Source organism: Pristiophorus japonicus, chromosome 3 (genome assembly GCF_044704955.1).
Source record: "Pristiophorus japonicus isolate sPriJap1 chromosome 3, sPriJap1.hap1, whole genome shotgun sequence".
NCBI lineage: Eukaryota > Metazoa > Chordata > Chondrichthyes > Pristiophoridae > Pristiophorus > Pristiophorus japonicus.
The window spans coordinates 183735054-183749281 of NC_091979.1; the positions used below are offsets into that span (position 1 = coordinate 183735054).

Below are 14228 nucleotides of genomic sequence, written 5' to 3' on the forward strand. Positions count from 1 at the left end.
TATGGGAAAGATTCCACATTTAGGGAATTTTGCAGAATGATGTTCAGTTCCAGAGTGAGGGACAATTCCAGAATTAGAGTATATTCCAGATTGAGGGAATATTCCAGAGTGAGGTACAATTCCAAAATTAGAGTATATTCCATATTGATGGAATATTCCAGAGTGAGGTACAATTCCAGAGTGATCTATTATTCCAGAATGAGGGAACATTCCAGAGTGATGTACAATTCTGGAGTGAGACAATATTGCCGAGTGACGCACAATTCCAGAGTGTGGAAATATTTTAGAGTGAGGTACAATTCCAGAGTGGGGTCCCATTCCAGAGTGAGATACAATTCCAGAATGAGGGAATATTCCAGAGTGAGATACAATTCTGGAATGAGATAATATTGCAGAGTGAGATACAATTCCTGGGAGTTGAAATGTTCCTGAATGAGGGCATATTCCAGAGTGATGTATAATTCCAGAGTGAGGGAATATTTCAGAGTGAGATACAATTCCAGAGTGAGGAACAATTCCAGAGTGAGGGTATATTCCAGGTGGAGGTGCAAATCCAGAGTGAGAGAATATTCCAGATTGAGGGAATATTCCAGAGGGAAGTACAATTCCAGAATGAGGGAATATTCCAGATGGAGGGAACATTCCAGAGTGAGGTACAATTCCAGAGTGATGTATTATTCCAGAACGAGGGAATATTCCAGTGTGAGGTATAATTCTTGAGTGAAACAATATTGCTGATTGATTTACAATTCCAGAGTTTGGCAATATTCCAGCGTGAGGTACAATTCCAGAGTGAGGAAATATTCCAGAGTGAATTACAATTCCAGAGTGAAGTATATTTCCAGAGTGAAGTACAATTCCAGAGTGAGGGAATATTCCATAGTGAGGGTATATTCCAGAGTGATTTTCAGTTCCAGTGTGAGGTTCAATTCCAGTATGGTGTACACTTCCAGAGTGAATATTCCAGACTGAGGCAATATTCCAGAGTGAGGTTCAGTTCTAGAATGAGATACAATTCCAGAGAGAGAGAATATTCCAGATTGAGGGAATATTCCAGAGGGAAGTACAATTCCAGAATGAGGGAATATTCCAGATGGAGGGAACATTCCAGAGTCAGGTACAATTCCAGAGTGATGTATTATTCCAGAACGAGGGAATATTCCAACGTGAGGTACAATTCTTGAGTGAGACAATATTGCTGAGTGATTTACAATTCCAGAGTTTGGCAATATTCCAGCGTGAGGTACAATTCCAGAGTGAGGAAATATTCCATAGTGAGGGTATATTCCAGAGTGATTTTCAGTTCCAGTGTGAGGTTCAATTCCAGGATGGTGTACACTTCTAGAGTGAGTGAATATTCCAGACTGAGGCAATATTCCAGAGTGAGGTTCAGTTCTAGAATGAGATACAATTCCAGAGAGAGAGAATATTCCAGATTTAGGGAATATTCCAGAGGGAAGTATAATTCCAGAGTGAGGGAATATTCCAGATTGAGTGAATATTCCAGAGTGAGTTTCAGTTACAGAGTAAGGTACAATTCCAGGGTGTGGTGCAATTCCAGATTGAGGGAATATTCCTGAGTGAAGTTCAGTTCCAGTGTGAGGTACCATCCGGAATGAGGTACAATTCCAGAGTTTGGGAATATTTCAGATTGAATGAATATTCCTGATTGAATGAATATTCCAGAGTTAGGTTCAGCTCCAGAGTGTGGTACAATTCCAGATTGAGGGAATATTCCAGAGTGAGGAACAATTCCAGCATGAGGTACTATTCCAGAGTGAGGTACTATTCCAGGTTGCGGTGCAATTCCAGATTGATGGAATATTCCAGAGTAAGATAATATTCAAGATTGAGGGAATATTCCAGAGTGAGGTTCCGTTCCAGAGTGAGGTACCATTGTGGAGTGAGGTACAATTCCAGAGTGTGGGAATATTCCAGATTGAAGGAATATTCCAGAGTTAGGTTCAGTTTCCAGAGTGTGGTACAATTCCAGATTGAGGGAATATTCCAGAGTGAGGAACAATTCCAGTGTGAGGTACTATTCCAGAGTGAGGTACAATTCCAGATTGAGGTACAGTTCTGGAGTGAAGGAATATTTCAGATTGAGGTACAATTCCAGGGTGAGGTACAATTCCAGAGTGAGGGAATATTCCAAAGTCTGGTACAATTGCAGAATGAGGTACAATTCCAGAATGAGGGAATATTGTAGAGAAGGTAATATTTCGGAGTGAGGTTCAATTCCAGAGTGAAATACAATTCCAGAACGAGGGAGTATTCCAGAGTTAGATACAATTCTGGAGTGAGATAATATTCCAGAATTAAGGAATATTCTAGATTGATGTATAATTCCAGAGTGAGGGAATATTCTAGAGTGAGGTTCAGTTCCAGAGAGAGTGAATATTCTAGGGTGAGGTTCAATTCCAGAGAGATACAATTACAGAGTGAGGAACAATTCCTGAGTGAGGAACAATTCCTGAGTGAGGAACAATTCCAGACTGAGGAACAATTCTGGTGAGAGAGTATATTCCAGATTGAGTGAGTATTCTAGAGTGAGTTTTAGTTCCAGAGTGAGGAACAATTCCAGTGTGAGGTGCAATTCCAGATTGAGGGAATATTCCAGAGTGAGATACAATTCCAGAATGAGGTTCTTTTCCAGAGTGAAGTACAATTCCAGATTGAGGGAATATTCCAGAGTGAGGGAATATTCCACAGTGAGGTTCAGTTCCAGAATGAGGTAAAATTCCAGGTTGAGGCACAATTCCAGAGTGAGGGATTATTCCACAGTGAAGTAGAATTCCAGAGTGAGGGAATATTCCAGAGTGCAATACAATTCCAGAGAGATTCCAGTGAGATTATATTCCAGAATGAAGGAATATTCCAGATTGACTATTGCAGAGTGAGGGAATATTCTTGAGTGAGGTTTTAGTTCCAGAGTGAGTTACAATTCCAGAGTGAGGGTATATTCCAGATTGAGTGAATATTCCAGAGTGAGTTTCAGTTCCAGAGTGAGGAACAATTCCAGAGTGAGGTGCAATTCCAGAGTGAGGGAATATTCCAGAGTGAGATACAATACCAGCATGAGGTACTATTCCAGAGTGAGGTACGCTTCCAGATTGTGGGAATATTCCAGAGTGAGGTACAGTTCGGGAGTGAGGTACCATTCAGGAGTGGGGTACAATTCCAGAGTGAGGGAATATTCTAGAGTGAGGTTCAGTTCCAGGGTGAGGTACAATTCCAGAGTGAGTTACAATTCCAAAGTGAGGGAATATTCTGGATTGAGGGAACATTCCAGAGTGAGGTTCAGTTCCAGAGGGAGGTACATTTCTAGAGTGAGGTACAATTCCAGAATGAGGCAATATTCCAGAATGAAGGAATATTCCCTCGTTCTGGAATTATACATCATTCTGGAATTGTACCTTACTCTGGAATGTTCCCTCAATCTGGAATATTCCCTCATGTTGGAATTGAGGTACAATTCCAGAGTGATGTATAATTCCAGAATGAGGGAATATTCCAGCGTGTTCTTGAGTGAGACAATATTGCAGAGTGATTCACAATTCCAGAGCGTGGATATATTCCAGTGTGCCATACAATTCCAGAGTGATGTATAATTCCAGAGTGACGGAATATTCCAGAGTGAGATACAATTCCAAAGTGAGGATCAATTCCAGAGTGAGGGTATATTCCAGATTTTGGAAATATTCAAGTGTGAGTTTCAGTTCCAGTATGAAGTACAATTCCAGGGTGAGGTTCAAGTCCAGAGTGAGGTATAATTCCGGGGTGAGATACAATTCTGGTGTGAGGTACAATTCCAGAGTGAGATACATTTCCAGATTGAGGTACAATTCCAGAGTGAGTGAATATTCCAGAGTGTGATACAATTCCAGAATGAGACACAATTCCAGAATGAGGCAATATTCCAGAGAGAGATACAATTCCAGAGTGAGTGTATGTTTCAGGGTGAGATACAATTCCAGGCTGAGGTACAATTTCAGAGTGAGGAAAATGTGAGAGTTATAACAGTACGAATGGAGCCAACCAACTCCTTCCTGAATGAACTTCAACCTGTTCCTTTTCAGATCCTTCTCCACTCCTGTGAACGGTGGTTGAGTTGAGAACTAACATTATCTCTGGGCAGGAACGATAGTGGAATGGATGTCTTGCATGGATTACTAAACACACGATGGCTGCAGTCACTGGTGAAGGTAAGAAACACATTTAAAAACCACAGCATAACAAAGTGTCCCACTAACACTGAGATCCTGCCCTACCCTCTCCTCCCTGTAGTGAGCTACCCCATTGATCCCCATTGCACAGCACCTGCCTGGTTCAATAGATAACTCATTTAATCATGTGACTACATCTTGTTTAAATCCTCATTTTAGATATTAGAAATTTCAGTTACTGAGAAAAAAAATGGCAACTGAAGAAATATTTCAGAAAGCATTTTTAGCAATATCTGGGAATTTGGATTCCAAACTGGGCAATCTCAATAATGTTCTCAAACTATTCAAAACAGCATGGATACAAAATTGGCTAAGGAATGGAAAACAGAGAGTTGTGGTGAAAGGCTGTTTTTCGGACTGGAGGGAGGTATACAGTGGAGTTCCCTAGGGGTCAGTACTAGGACCACTGCTGTTTTTAATATACTTTAATGACCTGGGGCTAGAACCTCCACTTTTTGAGCTTATCACCCAAAACTGGGCGTCATTTCCTGCGTGGGCGATAAAAAGGGGTTTTCAGATCGCCGGCTTCTCGCCCGTTCTCAAAACACCTAATTTACATTTTTGAAAATGGGCGTTACCGCGAGCGATATCAAATGGGCGGGAGCGTTAAAATTTTTTGACCTCCTGCCGTAAAGTGTGGCCGTCCTTAGCAACAGCATGGCAACACTCGATTCCCACGATTCAGGAGGTCAAGGGTCACCATGACATGCGTAGAAGAGGATACCGAGAGAGAGGGAGCTCAAAGGGACTGAAGGCATGACTGGGTGTGGTGTGGCTGCTTCGGGAGGAAGGAGGGAGACTTTAGAGCTTCACAGCAAATAGGCAAACAAAAAGCAGCTGTTACCAGCCACATATTTGACCGAATTTTCCCTATAATGGAGGGAGAGGAGGAGGCATCACAACACGCTGTGGAGGCTGACGCTGGAGAGAGCAGTGAGGTGGGAGAGGAGTAAATTGGATGCCGCAAAAGAGCCAGGAGGTTCTCGGACGAGGCAAATGCCTCCCTCCTGCAGGAGGTCGAGTCCTGCTGGGGTGATTTGACACAGGGAGGGCATGGGAAGCCCACCCCAAAGGCCTAACAAAGGATATGGACCAAGAGGTGGTCTCATCGGCGACCAACGAGGTGCGTGAGGGCAACCAATGCCGCAAATGATGGACCGACCTTGTGGGATCCGCAAGAGTAAGTATTACATTGATTTACATGTACTTATGTATTTATATAATTTGATTTGTAACAGTCATGAGTGACTATCAGCAGATGTGAGGTCTTTGACCGGGAATGTTTTACTCAAAGCCTGCGGTCACGGTGTACGTCTTTAGTAAAGAATGATAATAATCATAATAATCATGAGTACATGCCATGTCGTCCTGTCACCTTTTACAGAAGAAGCTATCGCCGATGAGGTCCATGCAGAGGTGAATGTGTGGGGGGCCACCAGTCCCCAGCGACATCACTGAGATGGAGGAGCGAATGTTGGCACTCGTGGGGAAGCACACCCAGACAGCCACGGAAGCATCTGCAGACCCTGAAGTGATGCTACGTGAGTAAAGCTTACACCATTGCGTGATGTAAAGTCAATAGATGCCACACCAACTCATATCCGACCAATTATGTATGATAGGTGATTTCTAAAAGTGTCATAGAAATACTGCTGGCCGAATGAAAATCATTGCAATGCACAATGTGTTGATGGTCATGAAATGTGATGCCTGCGATGATTTTGAGAGTGGTGGTGCTTTTGTCGTGCATATGCTGTGTGTAGCGCTGGACTCACCTTGTCACCCTAGCACCTCCTCTCCTCTAACAACTTCATTTGTGTCTTGCAGCTCAGCCAGCAGCGCGACCCCAGGCAAGGTCACAGAAGCCAGAAGGTGGGAGCGCGGGGCAGGAGCCAGCGGACGATCCTACTACATCTGGTGCTGAGGAGCTCCGATTGTCGCCCGTCAATCCGCTGGGTCTGTTCTCCACGGATGAGAGTGCGGACTTCGAAGAACCTGCATCGCCACGCTCCAGAACCCATTCCACCCCAAGGCCATCTATTGGTCTTCCGGTCATTCCCGCCTCCACTCTGGAGGTGCCGGCCCCAAGCACCTCTCCAGAAGGCACCCCATTTGTCCCCAGGACGGCGCTGACCCCGCGGAGGCCTTGTGGATGCGGTAGGTCTGTTCCATGAGCATGACATGACAGCGGAGAGATGGTTCAGTTGTCCAGGAGGACTGTAGACATTGGTGACCAGCTCATCGAAGCTTTGGGGGGCATATCCCGACACCTGGTGCATGGAAGAGTCCCTGGATGCGATAGCCAGGAACACTGTTGCCACAGGCCTCCCAGTTGTTCCAGTGCGTGGCACTCCATCCCTAGGTTCGGCACCACCACTGCGAGCGACAGATGCGAGCAAGGACCAAGATCCTGCTTCTTCATCAGAGAATGTTGCCCCCTCAGCAACCCCCGCTCCTGTACCCGTCCAACCAATGCATCTGCCTTCATCCCCCCCCCCAATGAGGCACCACCTGAGGAGCTCCTTGGCCAGGTGCCGTGAAGCGAGGAGGGGACGGGATAGAAGTGGGAAGAAGAAAGAGAGGGGGGAAGGAAAGTTAGGTGCATGTGCGCAGGTGATGGCTGTGTTATATCTCCATCTGGGTGTATGCAATTTGTTGCACTGTATGGGGACTGGGGACCACGCTCCTGTTTTGCCTTTGTATTCTGTGTTGCTGGACATGTTGAACATGTGATTTATGTCAATGATGAAAAAGTGGGATGTGGGCGGGGGTTGGGTGTTATTGGCTGTGTTACTTATGATTTCAGACCAAAGTTGGTATTAAACTTTTGTTATTGAACATAACCTTGTTGCGCATTGTTTCAGATAGCTGGACCATTACACACTCGTGATTCCTTACCGTGAAAGGGTTAAATACAACTTAACATCAATCAATGTAAACTTTAACTGGCACCAAGGTAACACATAGCAGTGTGTTAGCATTGTCACTCACATCAGCGCTCTTTCAGACAAATCTTTCCGATATCTGCTCCTCACATAAGAGTGGGACTTAACAAATGCCAGCCACACCGCTGGCGTCCGTCCTGGTTAGTTCCACTTTTTGTGGGTGGTTTTTTGAGCGGGCGATATTCTGGATGATATGTGTGGGAGGTGGTGAAATTGATGGTGGGCGATCTCCATGGCTGCTAGTTTGGGTAAATATGCTCTTTACGACAAAAAACAGTCACCGGGTGTTATTCTTGAATCTTGTCGTTAAGTCCGTGAGGAAAGTAACGCTGGGCGATAATATGGGCGTTGTAATTGCCCATTCTGCTGATTCCGCCCCAAAAAAGTGGGCGAGTGGTAAAAAAATGTCTCACCGTTAAGCCCATTGGAAAAACAATGCTCGGCGATAAGTCTCCTAAAAAAGCCCGTCAGTTTCCATTTTGTGCCAAAATGGGCAATATATGGGCGTTATACGTCATTTCAGCGGTAAAATGGGTGTTAAGTGGACATTAAGCAGGCAAAAAAAGTGAAGGTTCTAACCCTTGGACATGTGAGTGCAGGGCACAATTTTGAAATTTACAGATGGCACGAAACTTGGATATACAATAAATAGGGAGGAAGATAGTAATAGACTTCCAGAGGTCACAGATAGGATGGTGGAATGGGCAGACACACATCAGATGAAATTCAATGTAGAAAAGTGTGAGAGGATACATAGGAAGAATGTAGGAAGAATGAGGAGAGACAATACAAGCTAAATGGTACAATTTTAAAGGGGGTACAAGAAGAGAGAGACCTGGGGGTGCTCATGCACAAATCTTTGAAGGTGGCAGAACAGGTTAACAAAGCAGTTAGTAAAGCCTGGGCTTTATAAATAGAGACATAGAGTACAAAAGCCAGGAAGTTATGCTAAACGTATATAAAACACTAGTTCGGCCCCAGCTGGAGTGTTGTGTCCAATTCTGGGCACCATACTTTAGAAAGGACGTGGAGGCTTTGGACAGGGTACAGAAGAGATTTATTAGAATGGTTCCAGGGGTGAGGGATTACAGATACACAGATAGACTGGAGAAGCTGGGGTTGTTCTCCTTAGAGCAGAGAAAGCTATGAGGAGATTTTACAGAGGTGTTTAAAATCATGAAGGGTTTAGATAGAGTAAATAAAGAGAAACAGTTTCCAATGGCCGAAGGATCAATAACCAGAAGGCACAGAATTAAGGTGATTGGCAAAAGAACCAGAGGTGACATGAGGAAAAACTTTGTATGCAACAAGTGTTTCGGATTAGGAATGCACGTGATAGGGTGGTGGATACAGATTCAATAGTAGTCTTCAAAAGGGATTGGGATAAATACTTGATGGAGAAACAAATTGCAGGGATGTGGGCAAAGAGCAGGGGACTAACTGTATTGCTCTTCGAAAGAGCTGGTGCAGACTAAATGGGCCGAATGGCCTCCTTCTCAGCTGTACTATTCTATGATTCTACGATTCTATAAGATAGCAGCTATTGTATGTCACACAGTGTGAAATCTTTAACATTGAAAATGCCCATCGCAGCACCACCTACAGGAATAATAGGTACTGCAGGCAGTTCTAATGAGCTTTCAATGAAGTAAGTGCTTGTCGCACATACCAAATTTATCGGCTTGAATTATATCAACTTGTGCCCCTGTCAATTGGCTTTGGATTGTTTCATTCAGATAGAGGTACAACTTCTTCTCTCAGAACCGAAGGTGTCAGCCCCACTCCAGAGACTTAAGCACAAAATCTAGGCTGATACTTCAGATGTGCTGTATTTCAGATGAGGCAATAAACCGAGGGTCTGTCTCAGGACATAAAAGATCCCATCACACTATTTCAAAGAAGAGCAGGGGAGTTCTCCCCGATGTCCTGGCCAATATTTATCCCTCAATCAACATCATTAACAAAACAGATTATCTGGTCATTATCATGTGGCTGTTTATATGGGATCTTGCTGTGCGCAGCTTAGCGGCTGCGTTTCCAACATTGCAACAGTGACTACACTCCAGAAGCAATTCATTGATTGCAAAGCACTTTGAAATGTCCTGAGATTGTGTAAATATAAATGGGAGTCTTTTTCCTACTTTCTTTCACTATTAAAAGTGTTAATTTACCAACACTAAATTAACCATTTGAGGACAGGATCAGATTTGTCTGGGATGCTCCATACAGTTCAATAGCATGAAAAGAGATGACGAATTGAGTGAGCTACTGGAGGACAGCTGATATCTACCTCGCCATTGTCTCTGGAGGAGTAATTGAAGAAATTCCCTGGATATTTAATGGTTTCTGCCTTGTTTTCCCAGGTCTATGAGAGCCTGCATCAGTACCTGAGGAGGAGACCACTGCCTGTTATGCCCCAGGCTTCTGTACTTTGCCGAGAGGTGAGGAAAAGCTTCCTGTACTTTGCAAAAAAGCTCAGACACATCCTGCAGAACAGAGGCTGGGTCATGACCTTCACACAATGAAGCTACTACCAGATATCACTGAAGAACATTTTCATAAGAAGACATTTGGGGCAGTCACAATCTGTTTCCTAAGGGCTGATCCAGTGTGGAAAACAGCACCTAATTTAGTGCTAATTGGCATTAAATTGGTAATCACACTCAGAGAGGACCAAGGATTGTGGAATGGGTTTGTTAAAATGTCAAACTGATGCAGTAGTCGCTGAGGCACCTTCATGGGAGAGTGTAAAGGGATCTTTACTCTATATCTAATCCGTGCTGTTCCTGCCCTTGGAGTGTTTGATGAGACAGTGTAGAGGGATCCTTACTCTGTATCTAATCTGTGCTGTACCTGCCCTGGATTGTTGGATGAGATAGTGGTGAGGGAGCTTTCCTGTAAGAAGGTCACTCTCCCTCCATAGAGGACATAGCCCACCTCAACAGGTGCTGTGGGCTTTAACCCAGATTGACAAACCCAAGCCAGATCAGAAGCAGAGGGCACTGGGCAGGTTCTCGCTGCTTGTGCAGGGTTATCTGGGATGGAGTGGGAATAATCCCAGCCACCAGCAATAGGTCTACGCTCCAGAGCCCATGCCTGAGATTGACCAATCGATCATAGTGATGGATTGTGTGGCCTCGCCAGGGGGCTGACTTGATTTCGAGTTCCATCACCACTCTTGGTTTCTCATCGTTACCAGTGTGAGCCTTTTCTCTGTCTTTCTCACTCAATTTCACGTATTTTCTATTCGAAGTGTAAGAATCTGTGTTAGAACTGGAGAAGTCTGGGCCTCAGCAATTAACCTCAATGTCTCTATTTTTGTGCCCATTTGTACTTGTGTTCCTGTGGAAGGTGCGTGCGGGGGACTACGTGTTTCTGTGCAGTTGAATGAGTGCGCGGGTGTGCGTGTGCGTGGGTGTGTGTGTGTGCGGGTGTGTGTGTGTGCAAGTCTGTATATGTTTGCGGGTGTGCGTGGGTGTGTGTGTGTGGGCGTGTGGGTCTGTGTGTGCGGGTCTCTATGTGTGCGGGTCTGTGTGTGTGTTGGTCTGTGTTTGTACAGGTCTGTGTGTGTGGGTCTGTGTATGTGCGGGTTTATGTGCGCGCGGGTCTGCCTGTGAAGGTTTGTGTCTGAGTCTATTTCTGTGCAGGTCTGAGTGTGCGGGACTGTGTCTGTGTTGGGCTGTCTTTGTGTTGGTCTGTGTGTGTGCGGGTGTGCGTGTGTGCAGATGTGTGTGTGTCTGCTGGTCTGTGTATGTATTGGTCTGTGTGTGCGCGGGTGTGTGTGTCTGCTGGTCTGTGTATGTATTGGTCTGTGTGTGCGGGTCTGTCTGTGTGCGGGTCTGTATGTGTGTGTTGGTCTGTATGTGTGTGTTGGTCTGTATGTGTGTGTTGGTCTGTGCGTGCGCAGTTCTGTGCGTGCGCGGGTCTGTGTGTGTGTGTGAGTCTGTGTGTGACTGGGTCTGTGTTTATGCATGTCTGTGTTTGTGCGAGTCTGTGTGTGCGGGTCTGTATGTGCGCGGGTCAGTGTGTGTGGGTCAGTGTGTGTGGGCGGGTCTGAGTGTGAGCAGGTCTGTGTGTACAGGTCTGCGTGTGTGCGCGGGTCTGCGTGTGTGCGCGGGTCTGCCTGTGTGTTTGTCTGCCTGTGTGCTGGTCTGCCTGTGTGCTCGCCTGCCTGTGTGTTGATCTGCCTGTGTGTTGGTCTGCCTGTATGTTGGTCTGCTTGTGTGCGGGTCCGTGTGTGCTGGTCAGTGTGTATATGGATCCTGGTGCATGCAGGTCTGTGTGCATGGCTCTGTAAGTGTGTTTGGTTGTTAGTTTGTGTGCGTGCGGGTCCGTGTGCGCATGGGTCCCTGTGCGCGCGGGTCCGTGTGTGCGCGCGGGTCTGTGTGTGTGTTCGGTCTCTGTGTATGTTCGGTCTGTGTGTGTGCGGGGTCTGGGTGTGTGCGGGTCTCTGGGTGTGTGCGTGTCTGTGCGCGGGTCTGTGTGTGTGCGTGTCTGTATGCGTGGGTCCATGTGTGTGTGGGTCCATGTGTGTGTGTGTCTGTGTCTTCGTCTGTGGTTCTGTGTGTGTTTGTTTCTGTCAGTCTGTGAATGTGGGTATTGTTATGTATGGAGAAAGAGTCAGACTGAACACTATGAGCTCAAAGTAAAGTGTGACAGTCTTTTATTGCAGGTCTCAAGAGTGCCTCTCCAACCTGTGAAGCCTCCTTTAATACCTGTGCTCCCAAGGGATTATGGGATCCCTTGGGACTCAAGTGGATGCGCCCTGTGGTGGCTGTACAGAGTAAATACAAGTTTACATATATAACAACACTCCCTCCCAAAGTCAATAGTGTAACTATTTACAATGTGAGTCAATCTGGGGCCCTTCTTGCCCTGGTTGATCGTCTCGGTGTGAAAGCTGGTGTTGTTGAATCATTTGTTGGGCTCTCGCTGGGCTGCTGTGCAGCTGGCCTTGCTGGGCTGCCTGGTGTGTTAGGCCCAGCAGGGCTGCTGTGGATGATGGGTTCTGCTTCGTGGTCAATCGTGGTGCTGGTTGCCACTGGTGTGTATGTTGGGGGATCAAAAAAGGTAAGGTCCAAGGTGGGTTGCTCAGGATAATCCGTGAATCTGAGTTTGATTTGGTCCAAGTGTTTCTGGTGAATGAGTCCATTTGAAAGTTTAACCCGAAACACCCTGCTCCCCTCTTTGGCCACGATAGTGCCGGGAAGCCACTTGGGACCTTGTCCATAATTCAATACAAATACAGGATAATTTATTTCAATCTCGCGTGACACATTTACGCTATCATGATATGTACTTTGTTGAAGCCACCTGCTCTCTATCTGTTCATGTAGATCAGGGTGAACTAACGAGAGCCTTGTCTTAAGTATTCTTTTCATGAGCAGTTCAGCAGATGGGATCCCAGAGAGCGAGTGGGGTCTCGTGCGGTAGCTAAGCAGGACTCGGGATAGGCGGGTCTGCAGTGAGCCTTTAGTTACCCTCTTCAAACCTTGCTTGATGGTTTGCACTGCTCTCTCTGCCTGACCATTGGACGCTGGTTTAAACAGGGCAGATGTGACATGTTTGATCCCGTTACGGGTCATGAATTCTTTGAACTCAGCACTGATAAAGCATGGCCCGCTGTCGCTCACCAGGACATCGGGTAATCTGTGTGTGGTAAACATGGCCCGCAGGCCATGCTAGCCGACATTATTTCACATTCAATCTACTTGGAATATGCGTCAACAACCACAAGGAACATTTTTCCCAAGAACGGGCCTGCATAGTCGACGTGTACCCTAGACCACGGTTTGGAGGGCCAAGACCATAAACCTAGCGACGCCTCCCTGGGTACATTGCTTAACTGCGAACATGTATTACATCTGTGAACGCAGGACTCTGAGTCCGCATCGATACCGGGCCACCACACGTGGGATCTGGCTATCTCTTTCATCATTACGATACCCGAGTGGGTACTGTGGAGGTCATTGATGAAGGTGTCTCTGCCCCTCTTGGGGACCACTACTCGATTGCCCCACAGAAGGCAGTCTGCCTGTATAGACATTTCATCTTTGCGCCACTGGACCGGCTTTACCTCTTCCTGCATTTCCACTGGGACACTGGACCAGCTCCCGTGAAGCACACAGCTTTTGACTCGAGATAATAAGGGGTCTTCGCTTGTCCAGGTTTTGATCTGCCGGGCAGTGACGGGTGATTGCTCACTCTCAAATGTTACCATAACCATGGCTAGATCTGCGGGCTGCGCTATTTCCACCCCCGTGGTGGGCAATAGCAGCCCACAGAGAGCATCGGTGCAGTTTGCTGTGCCTGGCCTGTGGTGGATGGCATAGTTGTATGCGGACAACATGAGCGCCCATCTCTGGATGCGTTGGTATTTATCCCCTTACTCTCGGAAAACAGGGATATAAGTGGCTTATGGTCAGTTTCCACTTCGAATTTTAGCCCAAACAGGTATTGACGCATTTTCTTTACCCCATAGACACAGGCTAACGTTTCTTTCTCAATCATGCTGTAGGCTCCCTCAGCCTTAGACAGAATCCTGGATGCATAAGCAACTGATTGCAGTTTCCCAAAATCATTAGCTTGTTGCAATACACACCTGATGCCATATGACGACGCATCACATGCTAGTACCAAATGCTCACATGAATCAAAAATCAAACAACACAAACAATTTGTTTGAGCACAACAATGTTTTCGCTTTTACAAAGGCATTTTCTTGGCTTTTGCCTCAAATCCATTCGTCCCCTTTTCGTAGTAAGACTTGATTCTAACAGTGTGCTGAGTCCCGGTAAGAAGTTACCAAAGTAGTTCAGGAGTCCCAGAAACGACCACAGCTCCGTCATGTTTTGTGGCCTCGGTGCGTTCTCGATTGCCTCCGTCTTCGCATTGGTGGGCCTGATGGCGCCCGCCGCAGTCCTCCTTCCCAAGAACTCCACGTCAGGTGCCAGGAAAATGCACTTCGAGCGTTTCAACCTGAGCCCCACGTGGTTGAGTCGACAAGAAACTCCTCCAAGTTCTGCAGATGCTCGAATGTGTTCCGACCTGTGACCAA

General features: G+C 46.2%; 1 protein-coding gene across 1 annotated transcript in view; it reads left to right on the forward strand.

Annotated features, from left to right (window-relative positions):
- The first annotated feature begins 4151 nt into the window (after positions 1 to 4151).
- The window catches only part of LOC139259421 (MAGUK p55 subfamily member 4-like), a 238666-nt gene continuing 228589 nt past the window's right edge, over positions 4152 to 14228 (forward strand). Inside the window, exons 1-2 of the mRNA XM_070874887.1 lie at positions 4152 to 4205; positions 9535 to 9612. Of these exons, the coding sequence (XP_070730988.1) occupies positions 4152 to 4205; positions 9535 to 9612 (132 nt within the window). The remainder of the gene's footprint in view (positions 4206 to 9534; positions 9613 to 14228) is intronic.